Source organism: Thalassophryne amazonica, chromosome 5 (assembly GCF_902500255.1).
Source record: "Thalassophryne amazonica chromosome 5, fThaAma1.1, whole genome shotgun sequence".
NCBI lineage: Eukaryota > Metazoa > Chordata > Actinopteri > Batrachoidiformes > Batrachoididae > Thalassophryne > Thalassophryne amazonica.
The window spans coordinates 55,897,591-55,917,038 of NC_047107.1; the positions used below are offsets into that span (position 1 = coordinate 55,897,591).

The window sequence follows — 19,448 nt, forward strand, 5'->3', positions numbered from 1 at the left end:
TTACAATATCAACACACACACATATATATACAGTATATAATACAAATAATGTTTGAGTTCAATGGTATGAATATTTCATTCGCCTCGTTGAATGGTATGTTCCAGTTTTCACCGAATGTAAATGTAAAGAATGTAAAAACATTCATTATTTGTTTTATATAACGGCTAAAATAGATAATTGTCATTTGATATTTTATTAATTTATAAACAACAGAAAAGGGACTTACATTTTGGTGTTCCACTGTGACGTGTAGTACAGTGAAGCTGTGCACTGACTTCGGACTTCCATAAAAAAAAAAAAAAAAGACTTTGTGTAGTTCCTCAGTCCAGAGTGCATTGAGAGTGCAATGGTACCAAACATATGGAACCAAATTTGCACTCTGAATGCAATGCAACACAAATGGGATGAATTAATCCATGTCATGTGACATACAAAGCACCAATCAAATGACAAGAATCCACTCAGCCATTTATATATATATATAATAAATAATTACCTGTGAGAGGATTCTAAATGTGTTCTCCACCACACGACGTGGTCCAGACAACTTGTAGCTGTAGATAATTTCTCTGTGATTCTGGGAGCAATGAGAGAATGGTTTCATCAGCCAAGTTCTGAGAGCAAATGCGTCATTGGCTACAAAATGATTATTTTATATGGTATGGTGTCAAACAAGAAGAAGCAGGATGCATTGGCACAACAAATTGTGCGGTAGTGTGGTGCTCAAATTTGTTCACGTGTCAAGGTGGCTTAAGTTAGGTCTCCAACTGCTCTCCAACAGTCACACCCAGTGAGATGGGACTCTTTGGCAGGACAATGACCTTGATGTGATGTTTCAGCCTTTCAGAGTCAGACGATCAGAGGGGCTGTTCAGATGCCTGCAGTGGTCAGGGGTCATCACAGCTGTCCACTATAAAAGGGGCCCGTCTGCAGCTCTGTCTGCACACAGCATCACTTCAGGCAGTCAGAGGAAGGAAGAAGGTCTTCATTTCGCTCCCGGCATAATCCCTGTAGTTTGAGGTAAAGTTGAGATGGAAGCTCCACAGTTGGCAGTGTTGTTCCAGCTCCTCCTCTGCTCTTTGGGATACATCTCCTCTGCTCGGGGTCAGAAGAACAACGCAGGACCCAGGACCAATACACAGCTCAGAAATGTGTCATTTAGTCATCCTGTTGGATACCCTCCATATATGATGCAGCTGTACCACTCCTTCAGGTCCAAAGAGTCCTCATCAACAGCAGCTGTCAACCCTTTTATGACACTAGGTATCAAACCATCAGTGCACAATTCTGATATGGTTTTAAGTCTGACGGCACGAGGTGAGTGCACTTAATTATTCCTCTCAACTTTTGATATGACTACATAAAGTTCAGCATGTTCAGTTTATTTATTTAACAAATTGGGATTTAAACCATTTAGAATGTCAATTTCTGCTCAATGTTCACAGCCCTCCATCCCTTTTGGGTTGATGTCACCCCCCCCCCCCCCTTTTTTTTTTTTACAACCCTGCAAGTGTCAAAATGCTTATTCAACTTACAGGCGTTTTTAGTTTTATGTGAGTGGGTGTGTATAGCTGCCGTCAGACGTCTTTGCACGGGGGGGTTCAATACACATCCTGTTCTGCTCACATTCCCACTCCACTGTTTTGGCATTTGTCCAGAGATCTGGTTTGTTCACAATCGTTAAGAGTGGGTGTGAGTTTGAGCTTCTACTCAGATATTCTGTCTCATGTTTAGGTTGTCATCAAGTGGCTGAAAGATGGATGGTTACATTTGACATGTCGTCCATCTATACTAGCGACATCATCCAGCTGGCTGAACTAAGAATCAGGCTTCCAGCGTTCTCCACCTCTAAACAGGCTAATGTGGATTTATATCACACCCGTAAGCAGAGCTGTGATGTGGACATGTGTCCGGATGAGCACCTCTTCTTGGGGAGCTTTAACACATCACAGAGCAACACAAAGTCATCTTGGAAGGTTTTTGACGTGACTGCCGTCTTAAAATACTGGCTTAACCAGGGAGCTGGAGCCCCGAGCCAGGAGACCTCAGGAGAGCTTGCAGTAGATGGAGACCATGGGAGCGGTACATTGGAAGAAGGAGGGATATTAACTAAGTCCCAATTTCAGAATTTGGTAAGGAAGCAAAGAAAAACACATTATCCAACCACCAACCGGGTCATGATGGTCATCTTCATCAAACACAACCTGCCCCAGAATGTCTACAGCCTCATTCAGACTGTGGAAAACTCCAAGTATGTCACCACAGACAGAGTCGGCAGTGACGGTAAAAGTAGACGCCACAAGCGAAACCGGATGGAGAGGATGCGAGTGGCTGGTGCTGCTGCAGTCACCAGGGCACCGGAAGAAGCCAAGCAGCCGCCGCTTTGTCGTAAGGTAGATATGTGGGTGGACTTTGACCACATCGGCTGGGATGAGTGGATTGTGCACCCTAAACGCTACAATGCATACCGCTGTGAGGGCGAGTGTCCAATGCCGCTGGATGAGTCCTTCAGTCCCACCAATCATGCTTACATGCAGGTAAGACGCCAAGTTGATTTAGATTGTTGCTAAATATTTGCAAACTCGAACAAAAAATAAGACTGTAATAGTTCCTCATCGTCACTCCCCCCGCCCCCCTTTTCCCACAGAGCCTCTTGCGACATCACCACCCTGGAAGAGTGACTTGTCCGTCCTGTGTGCCGACACGCCTCAGCCCGCTTTCTATGTTGTACTATGAGAATGAGGATTTGACCCTGAGGCACCATGAGGATATGATCGTTGAAGAGTGCGGCTGTCATTGACCACTCACAACTCAGCTAATCTACTGAAATCACAAGTATGACTACTCTAATGGAGTGAACCCTGTTCGATTTAAAGTTCAATTATGTCATGACTTAGCACTATAAATATGAAAAAAATTGAAACATAATGAAACTTCTCAAGATGCATGAGTTTGCAAAGTTTTGACATTTAGAATGGTAAAATGGGTATTTAATATTTATAAGTAAAATGTCACTTCTTGTTCAACTTTAAAAATGTTTTAGGTTGTCTTCTACAATTTATAAAAAAATCACATTGTGCTTAACCTTGTTTTTATAATCATTTTATTACTGAATGATTATAACTATCTTTGTGTTGTCATGTATCAGACAGTACTACAAATACACCCCTTTGTAATTATTACTGTTTGAAAATGTGGTTTCTAATATTTTTGGAATTGAGACTGGAAGTCCTAAGTTTTGTTGGAATATCAACATTTGGACAATGTATGGGTGAAAAACTTCAAACACTGCGTTCATCTTGCAGTTCTGCAGTTTAGCCACACCAGGTGTTACACAATTCTTTCATCCATTCTCAGTTGACAGTATTCACCATTACGCAAAATATATTATGTATTTGAACATATGTATATTTGTACATAACATTTAAAAACACATTAAAAGATTTTATTTTGATATGACACTGGTGTCTTATGTGTTGATGTTGACTTAAAATAAATTCTTGTAGTGGTGTGTTGAGCACCTTTACCCATTGCAGTTGGTTAAATAAATACTGTTTGAAAGTTTTCATTGTCATTTCTCATCTTATTGTGTTGTAATCACTGCATCTACAGCTATACAGTGTAGATTAAAATGGACATCATAGCAGTAGCACATAAAGATTTCACCTCAGGGCGAATGCACTTTGCAGACACACATCTTATCAACTTATCTTTTGGGGAAAGTGAGCAGCTAATATTTTGTGTATTTGCTTAATGAACCCCTAATCCACATCTTTGGGTCTTGGCACATGTTGTCAGAAGTCATTAGTTGTTCTTGCACACAGGCTCACCAGGTATCTTTTGTTGATTGTGATCAAACCGGCAGCTTGAGCAGAACAGCGCAGAGGACGGCTCAGTGCTGCAGAGAAAAGCAGGGCCACTTGTTTGTTTTTGGGGAGGGGAAGGGTCAGGAAGCAGAGGTGACAAGCTGAGGTTTAGGCCCTGAACAAACAGCACAGTGTGGGGAGAATAAAATCTGGGAGCTGTACTGTGCAGACAGAATGCACTCAACCATCACACCTTCTCACCGAGACAGGCTGAGGTCTCTCCAAACTAAAAGGTTTATTCACCAGCTATAAAATAAATAGTGAGGGAAAGAATGTATTTACGTCTTATTTCCAATATGCCGAGTGAATATAAGTGAGATCTTTTGGTCTACAAGTTATAAAATGGCTAGATTCAGTAAAGACACTGTTGTGAAATTTGACACACTGGAATCAGCTCACCAGAGTAACAGGAGTTTGGTGCTGCATCACAAAATCACTTATTCTGGACAAACCCGTCTGACCACAGTCTGTTTAAGTCAGTATTCGAGTAATAAGCCCTACGGCAAAAATTAAATTTTATATGACAGAAAACAATGTCAGGTTTTTCATATTTGTACCAGTTTCCAGTTAATGATCCATCACATCTAATATTTACATATAATCTACAATAAATAATTTTAGCTCACTGCTTCGACAGGACACCCATGCCCCATTTTCCATGTATATCTGAAGTTGCATCAGGAAGGGTATCTGGTGTAAAATTTGTACCACATCAAATTGCTGATTCCCACAAGCTAAAACAGGAGCAACTAACATACATTATGTGCTTTCATACTGCCAAATTACTCTATCCAGGAAACAGAACATGGTAAAATTTACAGATAAGATGATGAAAATCCAACATTCAGAAAGGGTGAAAGATAACATCACCTCTAACATAAGCAGGCTCCATCCTGGTTCTTTTTAGCTGTGTAGTTTTCCCAGATTTGTTTTATGTTCTCTTAGAAATGTGATTATGATTTTTATACAGCTGCTACAGTTGTGTATTGCACATGTGCAAGCTAACAGCACATATGTAGTAGGTAAATGAAATTTACTTAAAAATGTATATTTGCAAATCTCTACAAATTCTGTTGCCCCTCCATTAACTAAACATGCCCCCACCTAGATCCACCAAGAAATAAACATGTAGAGCCGTCACTGAAGAGTTCACAACAGTAAATACTGTTCAGTGTGTTTTACTCACACAAATATCATGCACTTTCTAAGATTATTCTTTCTTTTCCTTTATTTAACCAGGTAAAAAAACTCATTGAGATTAAAACCTCTTTTTCAAGAGTGACCTGGCCAAGATGGCAACACAAAAGAAAAGTAGTTACATCAAACACAAAACACACACATTCAAGAAACAGAATTGCACTACATAGTTACAGAACGCAATTACACAGTCCAATTGTCCTTAACTCTCTGTCCTTAAATTCTCCCAAAGTTACAAGATGTGTCAATTTGAGGTCCTTCTGCAAAATATTCCATGTGGACGGGGCAGCAACTTTAAAAGCCTTTTTGCCCAATTCAGTTCCTGCATCAGTATAACGTCCTGAGAGCGCAGGCTATAAGCACTGAGGTTTCTACACATATATGAACACAAATATGAATTCTTGAAAAGTGGAAGGGCAGGAAGGAATTTCTCTAAGTGTTGGAAAATGTAAGTGCGGCCAAGGAAGTGATGTGATACAAACATCATGTATGGACACCATAAAACAGCTCTGGACTAAGATGTGAGGAAGAAGGCTGTTCCTGCTATAGCCAACCGTGTATTGACCCGTCCATCTATTCAGCTGACTTGAGGTTATCAGTTAGCTCCTTCAGGAATTCCATTGATATGACTTTTGGTGTACCAGGCTGTGAAGATCCAACACCCAAGATGTTTATCTTCTAAATTAGTCAATGTACATTATGACTTCAGTTGCATTTGATAAAGACATGGTCCATTTGAGCTGCAAATCATTACATTTGTACTTTTGATTTCATGGATGTTAGTTTCTTGGATCATACAGACACGGATGTTTTCTTGGACTGTGTGTTCAGCGTCTTCACGTCAGAGCTGACATGGACTTGGACTGTGTGTTCTGACAAAGAGCTGACATGAAGACGCTCTCCAGATTAACGCAGACAGAAGACCCATTGACAGGTCTGAGTCAGAGCGCACAAACCACTGTTGCAACAAGGACAAAAGCAAAACTTTGGTCATCTGAAAGCAGCTTACTTTAATGCTTTGACGGCCATGTGGGAGATTCATTAAAAACATCTAATGAGCACAAGTAATTTAATTGCTGAGGCTGTACGGTATTTTGAGCTTTTCCAGACAATACATATCAATTTCCAGACAAGCCCTTCTGAAATGGAGCTTCATTTCCATATCTACTGAGAGATTAAAGCCACACTGGTCTTACTGGACGTCCTCCTCAGTGTTGATTTTAATGGACAGCCACCTCAGGGAGGCACGTTTTTCCCTCTCACATAATTAAATCAGTTTGAAGCTTTTAGGCACATTAGAAAAGATCTGTTTCAGATCAAACAAGCTAGATTTACAAAAAGACTTTAAAATGACAGCAGAGATTTTAGGTGAACCTGTGTGCTCACAGAATGAATGATGGGGGGGAACAGAAGGTAGCTGCTCTTGTCTGACATCTTCATTCCAGCGCCACCTACATGTCCATTTCAAACTGTGCATCTTCACCTTAAAGGGAGACAGAAGGGTAAAGTTAAACTGCATTGGAATTCACTCTCAAACACGTGTTACACGCCACATGTACAGTAGTGTTCAGAATAATAGTAGTGCTATGTGACTAAAAACATCAATCCAGGTTTTGAGTATATTTCTTATTGTTACATGGAAAACAAGGTACCAGTAGATTCAGTAGATTCTCACAAATCCAACAAGACCAAGCATTCATGATATGCACACTCTTAAGGCTATGAAATTGGGCTATTAGTAAAAAAAAGTAGAAAAGGGGGTGTTCACAATAATAGTAGTGTGGCATTCAGTCAGTGAGTTCGTCAATTTTGTGGAACAAACAGGTGTGAATCAGGTGTTCCCTATTTAAGGATGAAGCCAGCACCTGTTGAACATGCTTTTCTCTTTGAAAGCCTGAGGAAAATGGGACGTTCAAGACATTGTTCAGAAGAACAGCGTAGCTTGATTAAAAAGTTGATTGGAGAGGGGAAAACTTATACGCAGGTGCAAAAATTATAGGCTGTTCATCTACAATGATCTCCAATGCTTTAAAATGGACAAAAAAAAAAAAAAAAAAACAGACGCGTGGAAGAAAACGGAAAACAACAATCAAAATGGATAGAAGAATAACCAGAATGGCAAAGGCTCACCCATTGATCAGCTCCAGGATGATCAAAGACAGTCTGGAGTTACCTGTAAGTGCTGTGACAGTTAGAAGACACCTGTGTGAAGCTAATTTATTTGCAAGAATCCCCCTGCAAAGTCCCTCTGTTAAATAAAAGACATGTGCAGAAGAGGTTACAATTTGCCGAAAAAAATATTTATATTTTTGTTGAGTGCTCAACAAAAATATAAACGCAACACTTTTGGTTTTGCTCCCATTTTGTATGAGATGAACTCAAAAATCTAAAACTTTTTCCACATACACAATATCACCATTTCCCTCAAATATTGTTCACAAACCAGTCTAAATCTGTGATAGTGAGCACTTCTCCTTTGCTGAGATAATCCATCCCACCTCACAGGTGTGCCATACCAAGATGCTGATTAGACACCATGATTAGTGCACAGGTGTGCCTTAGACTGTCCACAATAAAAGGCCACTCTGAAAGGTGCAGTTTTGTTTTATTGGGGGGGGGGGGATACCAGTCAGTATCTGGTGTGACCACCATTTGCCTCATGCAGTGCAACACATCTCCTTTGCATAGAGTTGATCAGGTTGTCAATTGTGGCCTGTGGAATGTTGGTCCACTCCTCTTCAATGGCTGTGTGAAGTTGCTGGATATTGGCAGGAACTGGTACACGCTGTCGTATACGCCGGTCCAGAGCATCCCAAACATGCTCAATGGGTGACATGTCCGGTGAGTATGCCGGCCATGCAAGAACTGGGACATTTTCACCTTCCAAGAATTGTGTACAGATCCTTGCAACATGGGGCCGTGCATTAACCTGCTGCAACATGAGGTGATGTTCTTGGATGTATGGCACAACAATGGGCCTCAGGATCTCGTCACGGTATCTCTGTGCATTCAAAATGCCATCAATAAAATGCACCTGTGTTCTTCGTCCATAACAGACGCCTGCCCATACCATAACCCCAGCTCTCCACAAGTTCTTTTATACTCACTCGACTGGTAAGCACTGAAAGCAGAGATAGACATGTCCCAACTTGTCCTCTAACACTCCGAAACGGAGGTGTTCCTTTGTCTCGCTTCATCAGCGAATCGGTCGTGACGCGCGAAGCCTCCACGCGGCTTTCCATGACAAAATCTCTTGTTAAAAGTGAAATCTGCCGGAAAATGGCTGATGTCCAGGTCTTGTGATAACCAGAGAAAGAGCACACGGCGGTCTCGTATCCACAGAGCCATCAGCTTAGAAATGATCCAGTGGTTTGTGCCGCATCGTCGCAGCTCGCAGCGCGGCGCACCGACCGTCCTTTAAAGGGGTCCTTAAACCTGTAGTTAAAGTCCTTATTCTCTGTGAAGCCCGTAAAATTTTCACTGAACGCCAGATAAATTTTTCAAATGGTTTCCAGGGGCCAGTCTCTAACAGCTTCTGAAAAAATTCTGATGGAATAAAAGTCCTTTTCATTCCGCCATTTCCAGACAATGAAAATCCGACGAGGGGGCGGGACCACTCCTTCCACAAGGCGTGCTCACAGGCGAATGACGTCACCGACAGGCGTGGAAAAACTCACGCATGCGCACGAGGGTTCAAGCATGTCTGACGTAAAAACATATGAATGAAATCCATATAGTTTTTGAAAAAAATAAAAAGGTACGATACTTTATGGACAGACCTCGTATTGTGGACAGTCTAAGTCACACCTGTGCACTAATCATGGTGTCTAATCAGCATCTTGATATGGCACACCTGTGAGGTGGGATGGATTATCTCAGCAAAGGAGAAGTGCTCACTATCACAGATTTAGACTGGTTTGTGAACAATATTCGAGGGAAATGGTGATATTGTGTATGTGGAAAAAGTTTTAGATCTTTGAGTTCATCTCATACAAAATGGGAGCAAAACCAAAAGTGTTGCATTTATATTTTTGTTGAGTGTATATAGTGCAGCAGATAAGAGAATATTTAGAGTGGAATCTTGCAAATGGTGATACAAGCATCAAAATTGGCACAAATAATCCATAGACATGAACTCTTTTGAAAAAAACGATTGGCCACTCGAATTTTCAATAGGCAGCCAGGTAGGGGTCAATTGAAGAAGAATTACACAGGGGTCAAAATTTAAAAATGCTCCATTCATATAGAAAACTACCACCACATTATTTGCCTGATCATAAAGATTCCAAAAAGGTATAGTTTGGACGATTTGTGACTGAATGTTATGGAGTTATGAGGTAAAAGCAGCAAGAATGGTAGCAAAGGTCACTTTCAGTTTGTACAGGGGTCAAACGTTAAAGTTGCTCCATTAATTTTGTTCAAGATGTATTTGTGCTGAATGTGATGCTTGTATCACCATTTGAAGGATTGTTTCAGTTATCTGCTGCACTAATAATTTTAATTTCATTGTCATGCACAGTATTTTTTTTACTGGCGTCATGTACAATGATAATAATAAATTCTATTCTATTCTAATAAATTCTATTCTAATAAGCTAACAGAGCATGAACCAGCTGCTGTCAGCTTGTGTATATAAGACCCCCAGAATTCAAGGAGAAATGCTGCTTTTTAAACAACCTGAACCTCATTTCTGGCATAAAATACGGTCATTTACTCACCAATATAAGTTTGGTGTGATTAGAAGTCCATAGTTCAAATGACGTGTTCAGTTCAAATCTGAAGCAAACTCTCACGAGCGCCACAAGCTTAGCTTATGACAAGCTAAAAGTGGACACCTTCCTTATGGCCGAACAACTTTCCAGTTTCTGGGTATTCTGTGTCAGTACGCGCCAGCGGTCAAGCTTGATTCCTGCGCAAAAAGTAGTTCCTAGATAATTGTGATATATTCCTGAGATAATGAGTATATCTCATCTAAATCAATTCTAAAATTTACCAGTAATAAAATTATGAAGATAACTGAAGTTTGAAGAGTGGCCGTAATAAATATTTAAGAAACTTAAAGTTTATGAGCAACTTCACCTGTTTTTGCTCAAGCACACTGTAAACATTGACATGATGGAGTTTGATGCGGAAGAGTTCAGAAAGATATGATTGGAATGGTTTGATTACCATTTACAGTTGGTGATGAAAAACTTGGGTGTGAACTTCGTGTTAAAGTCAGAACAAGAAGCTGCACTAAAAAAGATCTATCTGGGACAAAGAGACACATTCTGTGTGTTATCGCTCCAACAAGAGCGGCAGACTGAGCAGGGTGGCAAAAGTAGTCCAGTGAGCTCAGCATGTGGGCGCGAGCTATCCCACAATGCCAAAATAGCAGAGATGTCAGTCGAATGACACTCTGAGCAGGGTGCACATGGAGTTAGCATTCTGTGCGCGCGCACACACACGCCACTGTTGTGTGACATATTTGGACTTTTAAATGCCACTCGTGTGTGCCCACGATAGACTGGTGCCCAGGCACGCACACACGGAGTGGTGAGTGAGCTGGGGGTCGTACTGAATGCATGTTTTTAGGAGTGGGAAATCTCTCCTATTGGTCATGTAGGAGTGGGAATTTCTATTCCTAAATGGCGGCCAGTATCGGGCCTAATTTAGGCCGGTTGTCGGGGTAGGTTCCTCCGGGAGTCGTGGAATATTCGTTGGGCTCCGTGTCCCTCCTGCTCTGTGGGATGACTTTGGTGATGGTCTTCTGGCAGCCCGTGGACATCTTTTATCACCTTTATGTAAAAAATACAAAACAAATCACCTAGCAAGAATATAATAAGATAGGCAAAAGGCATGATTTTCCAAAATAAATAAATAAATAAATAAATAATACAGAAGCAGCATGCCTGTGTTGGCTCAACAACAGCTGTTATTGGATGAATAAAAACAAACACATCTTTTTCATCAGTGCACATAAAACAGAAATCTGAATGTTAAAAATTTAAACGGGCCCACAAATGTCCAGGTTAAAAAAACAAAACAAACAAACAAAAATCCTGTGCACACGTCCATACGCGCATATGAAACTAGACCGAGCAGCCACAGACTGCACATGCACAGGTTCAAAGCGAGCTTATGTCGCCCTCTATCGGCACTAAAGGACGTACTATTGTGTGGTTTTTTGTTTTTTTGTTTGTTTGTTTTTTGATGGCACAATAGTCTTTGTGTCAACTCTACACTTTCAAGTTTTCAAGTCGACATACTGTAGCATGATCAATTAGAAACATATTAATCAGCACACAGCATACCCAATTCAGATTGTAAAAAAAAAAAACAAAACTTTGAATAAAAGAGAAAAAAATAACATAACAAAAAATAAAATAATTGCCACATCTAACAAAATTTAACAATAAAGTGCCATTATTAACATTTGTTGACTCATACGGCTGTATGGCAAAGTATGGGCTTGTCATTCAATGTCATCACTCGTCAAAAAGTCTGCTCACAATATCATTAGAGAAGAATGGACTCAGGTTTGGTCGCAGGTGCCTCCCCCAGTAACTCCCAGCACATATCTACAGCCCTAGACAAAAGAAGCTCCTCTGCGAGGGTAAAGTTTCTTGTAACATTCTACACAAGCTTCAGCCTGTAACTAATGTCACAGGGTTGCCACGGTGGATCCAACATCGATCCATATTGGGATTTGGCCTACACGATGTCATTCCAGTTTTATCTCAAGAAGTATACAGCCTCTCATCCAAGCACTAACCAGAACCCACTTTGCTTTGGACTGCTCCTGTGGTTGCCTGAATACTTATCTTCAGACAACTTTATTGATCCCTAAAAGGGCAATTACGTTGCTCTTATGTTTTGAAATAAAGTAAAATACTTCTATTAGATTTCTTTTGGCTTCTTCCATTGTTTCTTGGGGGTCATCACTACAGGACGTTCAGTTTGGGAGCTAAATGTTACTGGTTTTTCCTCAACAAACCCTTTTCATGAAGAATGGGACATGCCCAGTTTCAACTAGGGATATTCTGTTTGGGAGGCAAGTGCACTATGTGCATGACCAGACACTGTGCAATGCACTAATGCGGTGGTCAGCTTAAAGAGTTCAGAAAATGTTATGTCTGTTTAGACTTGAGCAGGCTACAAGAGTGGGCTCAAACAGATGAGTTAAGATGACTCCTACATTTCTGTATTGCACAGTGCATCGTGCTGCACACAGTTAGTGCACAAAATGCTTCCAATCCAGAATATCCCTGGATCTAGGCTGGCCATGTCTCATTCTCCTTGTACAGCTGGATTTGCATTAGAAATGCCAAACCTCCTGTGATGACACTGAGAAAATGAAAGAATCCCAGTGATATCTCATTGAACTGTTTTACTGTTATTTTTATTTATTTTTGACAGAAGCAGTCTGGCAACCACAGCTGCTTACTGTAATTTAACAGTAGGACAGTACGGCAATCTTTTTCTTAACAATATTTTAAATAAGCACTTTTGTAGAATAACAGTACAGTAACTGTGTGGAATAAAAGTGTAATGCTGGCAACTGAAGCGGCCAGTAGTTTAGTGTAAATTAAAATGGAAATTTGTTACAGTGTGTCTGAGCTTTTCTGCTTTTCCAAAATGTCCATTTGCCCTGATTATGCATGAAAAAATAATCTCTCCATGTGTGTTTTTCCATGATGATTTTCTGTGTCAGTAAGACTAAATTAAAAAGTGTTTTCAGATTGATGGGACTGTTCTTGTAGGTTTCATGAGTGTTTACTGGCGTGCTTCAGTAAGAACCCCCACCAACAGACAGCACACTGACTGCAGTGGGCACGTTTGAGGACCCGAGACGGTTCACGCCTCTGTCTCCTGGAAAAGAAGGTAATTACCACATAAACCCATTTGTTAAAGTGTATTTAATGGTCACATCCATGCCAACAAACATAAATGTCAATTTGCAAGTTCACCCAACACAACCTATGAATGAAAATAATCATTACAAGTTGCTGTGGCACTGCTGACATAACAGCCACAAGTTTAGACATAATCATAGAGTGGCTGCAGAAATGAGACATCAGTTTGACGACTTTATTTAATGAAAGTGGAAAATTTCACATTCTGCAGTTCCTTTTACAAAACTGGGGCTGGCGATCACTTTTTTGTTTGACTTTAACTCAATTTATGTGTTTTAAATGCCTTATATGAACAATTACAGATGAAAAGCAGCAGCAGTGTCACACGTGGGCCCTCTTTAGAACTCCTTCAGGACACGTGGAGGGGTGCACACACAGTCAGGATCTCTCACAAAGCATGCACACTAAACACAGACGTTTCATTTCTTTATTAAGTTTGTAAATGTTGAGCTGGTGTACAGAGTAAATTCTCAATAGATATCCTTGGATTTGATTCGATTAAACATATTTTAAATCCACATTTAACTCTCCATAACATTCTTAAAAAAAAAAAAAAAAATCAAAACAAGTTAAAATATCCCCAAGACCCACACTGACCCCCAGGGTGCAGGCATTACCCAGAACTCAACAGTCTGTTGGTAGCTACAGCTGTATGATGCTAAAAGGACATCCATAACATAATCAAAATCCCAGTTGACAAGTAAGGGTGCATAGCATTCTAAGTAAATATATTTATATATATTCCATATATATGTATAGCCTTTTAGAGTAAAAACATTTTCTGTGCATGTGTGCAGTTGCATTCCTTAGTGTTGAGTAATATGCTATTGCGTTAGTAATGTCTTCAATCCATTCTAAAACGAATATACATGTTCTCTAGTTTTTGCAACAATAATATTTTTGCATGAACTCAGCAGTCACTTAGTGCACGACTTTCCATCACTGCTGCTGATGGATATGTGCGTTCCTCCTTCCGATTGCACATAACTGGACTGTTGCCATGTGGAAGCTTTAGAATTGGCTCAGTCTTACATAGGGGCGTCGTGTTGAGGAAAAATGCTTGTCATCTTGAAAGACATTTCAACAACTGCACCACCCCACAATCATGTCTAACTTTACCCATTGTCAAGTCCACCCAACCCTGACATCACACAGTAAGCAGGCCCTGCTTCAGGAAAAAATGAATAAATAAAATAAATATAAACCTACAATAATTATGAGCCCTTAGAGAGCAAACGTTTGTGACATTAAGTAAAATACACCGGCATCTAATCAGTATTGACATCTATGTTGTGTGTGGTTTTTTTAAGAATTGAGAAAAATAAATTAGGGGTATTTGTTCACATGTAGCAAAGGTGATATGAGGTTTCTCTTTAAATCTCTTTTGTATCACATGGATGTTTTGTATACATGTGTACAATGAAATGGGACTACAACCAGTATACCAGGATCATACATTCATCATCTCAGGCTGGAAGGCCTGACTAAAGACTTATGGATGAGTGCTTATTGCAACATTTAACTGAAGTTTTGTGACTTCCATATTTTGTTATAATAAAGCATTCAGTTCATTTGAATGCAATGCATGTAGGTAATTCATATGAAGTGAGATGGCACACTTATTGAAGTATAAATCAACTTAAAAACTATGTAAATTAGAATAATTTGTATACCGTGAGAATTGCTGCTCTTTGTTCATTTGCACGATTACATCCTGTGATATTTTCACAACACCGTCACGTCTCAATATCTGAGACCCAATACATGATATGAAAAGCAACTTAGAAATATCTTTTCAGATGCATGTGAAGGTTTAAAAACTAGGACTGAACATGTCTACAGACACTGATTGGTTGGCTGGTATGAAGTCATACTGACGTTTTTCTGTGTAAAACACATCATGTAAGGAAATATTTTACTCTTTATGGCCGTTTAAATACTGGACAGCTAAAGAAGAAAAGTGACAACATGAGAGATGCTAATGTACTGACATCATTTCCGAGTGGAGTTGGAAGCCCCAGCTTAGGAAGAACATGAATTATGATCTCTTTCTCCATCTGTCACACCCTGTAGTTTCCTTTTCTGAGCGCTTATTGCTTATTGTGAAGGGCAGGTAAGACAGTAAATCATGAAAAACACATACAAGAAACACGCTTCAGGAAAGTCAGGCTCACAGTTGTGGGTCAGTATTACAGTTTCTCATCACAGTGATTTTTGACTGCCTTATGCATTCCTCCAAACAGTTACCAAGGCGACAAACATCAAAGCTCAACACATCCTCTGAACTCGGTACCCTGTCAGACTAGTGCTACATTATAACCTGTGTTTCGGCTACTCTGACCCTTGTCAGGTGACATATTGCGGTTGGTGAGATGGTCTGTAAATTCACAGACATGATGAGGTCATGATAGGTCAAACAGACAATGCTACAAGTTGAGGGTGAGATCTGGCCCCCTGCTGGAAGTGAACTGCTACATAAGAGGCTGACTGGAGCGGCAGTTAAAAATAAATAAATAAATAAATAAATGCCATGACAGCTTGCCAGGATCCCTCATGATCATCTAAAATCTCCAGTGTGGTGAGTTCACCAGAAAAACTTCTTGCCAAAGCTTTAAAAACTCAAAAAACATCCATCCCTCAAAACAACAGAAGTCTGACAGCAAAGGAAAAGCCCAAACTATTATGTACCAGAAACGACAGCATCAGGAGCATGGTACCAGGATATTACAACATAAACAACACACACAGTCACGTGTAGCATTTTAGTGCATACAAAATTATGTACAACACCAGTATCCTTGGATGATAGCTGTACTAGGCTGTGAGAGCACTGGGAGACATTTAAAACTAGATGCTTTTAGCTGCAGAGGGGGAGCAACCTGTTGCTTATATATGCAATTCTTCTTTTATGTTTTTTCTTTTAGAGATTGAACGATAACGTCTGTTGTCGATCTCAAAAACAGGCTTGTGATAGACCATACTCAACATTGCATGCCTGTACCATACAGCAGTCTTTTCCCCATCCCTCCCCACCCGTATCCCCGACATTCCGTCATTATTTGTAGTTAAAGGCAGGCCATGCGGCAGCAGTCACTCATGCTGATACAGATAAACAGGAAGCACGTTTTGATTGCTTGTTTTTTTATGTGTTTGGTTTCTGTTTTATACGAAATCATGCTTCTAGCCTTGTAGTAGATGCTTTGTTGGAGGTTTCTTTAAAAAAGGTAATTAAAAACTACTAGTAAGTCCATGTCCTCTTCTGGTGCGTGCTGATAGTCAGTGAGCTGCTGTCATCGAGATGGTGTCTTCTTTTTTCCTGTCAACATTTTATGTGTTCTTCCTCCTGTCAGCTGCTGCTGGTCATGTGTTCATGTATGATGGTCTTGGTGAGGGGGTTGAATCCGGCGGTGAAGTCTGTGGAGAGACGAGTAGACAACATGCAGAGTTAAGTTTAACCACACATAGTGTCTGTGAAACAGTAAATCAGTGAAGATGGGCATTATTTGTACTAAATGATCAACCATATCTATGTAAATTATGTTGATGCCCTCAGCTAAAAACGTCGTTCTTTGAAATCTACTTCTGCTGCTTAAAGCTACAGTGTGTAGGATTTAGTGTCATTTAGTGGTGAGGTTGCAGATTGCACTATGCCGTCATCAGTCATGATTTTGTTTCGTTTGACTTTTTCACTCCTTTGGTGATGGGAATTCATGCTTCATTGCCTGCTCTTGTGATGAGCAATACTATGTCCATTTCACATAAATAAAAGCTCTCAAAGTTGTTAGTCTGCTCTAGCAACCAGTAGTCAGCATATCAGGGATCAACCATGGATTCCTTGTTTTTTTTTCCTTCAGTCTTATGTCCACACTGCAAAATGCAAAAGATGGAGTAATTATGTCCCTTTTGCACTGCTGTGTTGACACAGTGGTAAAGCATGGCGGCCTCCATGAGAGGAAGGGCGCCCATGTAGACATGAAGGGCTCATTGTGAGCTCACAAAAACACATCGACTCTTTGCTGCAGGTAATTATTCACTAATGAACATACGGTTATCAAAGATATATACAATTTCTGCTAATAAACACTGCTAAATCCTCCATACTGTAGCAGCTTTAAATATCTACATAACTCTTCTCAATCCTTCAAACACATTAGTTACGAGGTCTGTCCATAAAGTATAGGTCCTTTTTATTTTTTTCAAAAACTATATGGATTTCATTCATATGTTTTTACGTCAGACATGCTTGAACCCTCGTGCGCATGCGTGAGTTTTTCCACGCCTGTCGGTGACGTCATTCGCCTGTGAGCACTCCTTGTGGGAGGAGTCGTCCAGCCCCTCGTCGGAATTCCTTTGTCTGAGAAGTTGCTGAGGGACTGGCGCTTTGTTTGATCAAAATTTTTTCTAAACCTGTGAGACACATCGAAGTGGACACGGTTCGAAAAATTAAGCTGGTTTTCGGTGAAAATTTTAACAGCTGATGAGAGATTTTGAGGTGATACTGTCGCTTTAAGGACTTCCCACGCAGTGGGACGTCGTGCAGCGCTCTCAGGCGCCATCGTCAGCCTGTTTCAAGCTGAAAACCTCCACATTTCAGGCTCTATTGATCCAGGACGTCGTGAGAGAACAGAGAAGTTTCAGAAGAAGTCGGTTTCAGCATTTTATCCGGATATTCCACTGTTAAAGGAGATTTTTTTAATGAAAGACGTGCGGGCGGATTGCAGCGTCGGCTCGCAGCCGCCGCAACGCTCCGCCACAGGAAAAACACCTCCGTTGGAAGCCTTAAGGACAAGTTGGAACATGTCCAGCTGTTAAACAATTTCTCATATACTCACTCCACTGAAAGCCATCAAAAGCCGCCTGGATTTTACAAATGGTTATCAACACGGAGGTGTTTTTCCTGTGCCGCCGCACCGCGCCGGCTGGGTCCCGACGCGCGGACCCATCCGCACGTCTTTCATTAAAAAAATCTCCTTTAACAGTGGAATATCCGGATAAAATGCTGAAACCAACTTCTTCTGAAACTTCTCTGTTCTCTCACGATGTCCTGGATCAATAGAGCCTGAAATGTGGAGGTTTTCATCTTGAAACAGGCTGACAACGGCGCCTGAGACCGCTGCGCGACGTCTCGCTCCGTGGGAAGTCCTTAAAGCGACAGTATCACCTCAAAATCTCTCATCAGCTGTTAAAATTTTCACCGAAAACCAGCTTAATTTTTCGAACCGTGTCCACTTCGATGTGTCTCACAGGTTTAGAAAAAATTTTGATCAAACAAAGCGCCAGTCTCTCAGCAACTTCTCAGACAAAGGAATTCCGACGAGGGGCTGGACGACTCCTCCCACAAGGAGTGCTCACAGGCGAATGATGTCACCGACAGGCGTGGAAAAACTCACGCATGCGCACGAGGGTTCAAGCATGTCTGACGTAAAAACATATGAATGAAATCCATATAGTTTTTGAAAAAAATAAAAAGGACCTATACTTTATGGACAGACCTCGTAGATATTATTACGCAAAAATAGACACATTTACTTTAGTAAGTCTCATGAAAGATTAGTAACAGCATTCATGGGCTTTAACAAACACAGACAGAGAAAGGTTTAAATTCCAGGACTACTGGTCTTGTGGCTTCAACCTTGAGTTTTGATGTGTGCATGTTGTATCCAACTTTTGCCAGCTTGTTACAGCATATATGTCTGACTAAAGTCCTGTTTATGATTAGTTGAAAAAAATCTATTTGATGTAAACTACTGTCCATGCAAAGAAGAAGAAGAAGAAGAAGAAGACCTATTGTAAAGTTGTTATGGTTTAAAATTTTAAACAAAATCTGAATTTCTATTCATTTTTCAGGTTCTGTTTGTGTTACACTGAAGGAATAAAATGGGCATTTACTTTTTGAAATATTTCAAATTTGTGATATTAACAGAAAAATGTCATCCAGGAGGTTAAAGCGTAGGTGACACGATATGTAATGTTTTTTTGAATATTTAAGACTAAAATTAAACAACAGTTTGAAATTAATGCTTTGCCAGTGTGTGGTTACTGAAGAGGTAAATATTCAGATTTTGAACTGCACGCCACTAAAAACCAGCAACGTCCGTGAGAGTCACGACATTGGAGAAGAAGGAGGAACTGATCACAGCAGGAGAACCATTTGCTTAACATCTTCATTTGTTTGGCTAACGATCGGACGTATTTCTGTGCTTCATTTCTGGAGTTATGCCGGCTGGATGAGTTTACTGCAAGTTTTTTATGAAAACACTGTTGCAGGTGCAGTCAGCTGGTTTCAGTTTCCTAAGGATCACGTGTCAGAATGAGTGAATTGTGGACCAGCTGCACTTTTTTTATACTCTTTGAACAATGCAGCTTAAACAGTGATGCAGCAAATTTATGGATTTTAACAGGCTACTGACAGCCCTGTTTCCACCGAGTGGTTCGGGCTGGTGCTGCACGATATTACACTCAACAAAAATATAAACGCAACACTTTTGG

The 19,448-nt window shown here is 40.4% G+C and overlaps 2 protein-coding genes across 17 annotated transcripts in view; one reads left to right on the top strand and one right to left on the bottom strand.

Annotated features, from left to right (window-relative positions):
* Positions 1-783: 783 nt before the first annotated feature.
* Positions 784-2,818, top strand: spaw (southpaw). The gene is made up of 3 exons (XM_034169466.1): positions 784-1,318; positions 1,736-2,538; positions 2,649-2,818. The coding sequence occupies exons 1-3, from the start codon at positions 1,033-1,035 to the stop codon at positions 2,799-2,801; spliced, it is 1,242 nt and encodes a 413-aa protein (XP_034025357.1). The 5' UTR covers positions 784-1,032; the 3' UTR covers positions 2,802-2,818.
* A 10,126-nt stretch (positions 2,819-12,944) lies between these two features.
* ank1a (ankyrin 1, erythrocytic a) overlaps positions 12,945-19,448 on the bottom strand; it is a 413,130-nt gene continuing 406,626 nt past the window's right edge. For all 16 annotated transcript variants that reach the window (XM_034170336.1, XM_034170333.1, XM_034170330.1 and 13 more), the window contains one exon: positions 12,945-16,373. Coding sequence is in view for 2 of the 16 variants with exons in the window: in XM_034170334.1 (XP_034026225.1) it covers positions 16,320-16,373 (54 nt within the window). In the remaining 14 variants the exon portion in view is untranslated. The remainder of the gene's footprint in view (positions 16,374-19,448) is intronic.

What these genes read in the sequence shown, in the direction of transcription:
- spaw (XM_034169466.1), top strand. Translation starts at nt 1,033, where the DNA reads ATGGAAGCTCCACAGTTGGCAGTGTTGTTCCAGCTCCTCCTCTGCTCT. An exon ending in TTTAAGTCTGACGGCACGAG is followed by an intron (nt 1,319 to 1,735) that starts GTGAGTGCACTT and finishes TCTCATGTTTAG; the next exon opens with GTTGTCATCAAGTGGCTGAA. An exon ending in CCAATCATGCTTACATGCAG is followed by an intron (nt 2,539 to 2,648) that starts GTAAGACGCCAA and finishes CTTTTCCCACAG; the next exon opens with AGCCTCTTGCGACATCACCA.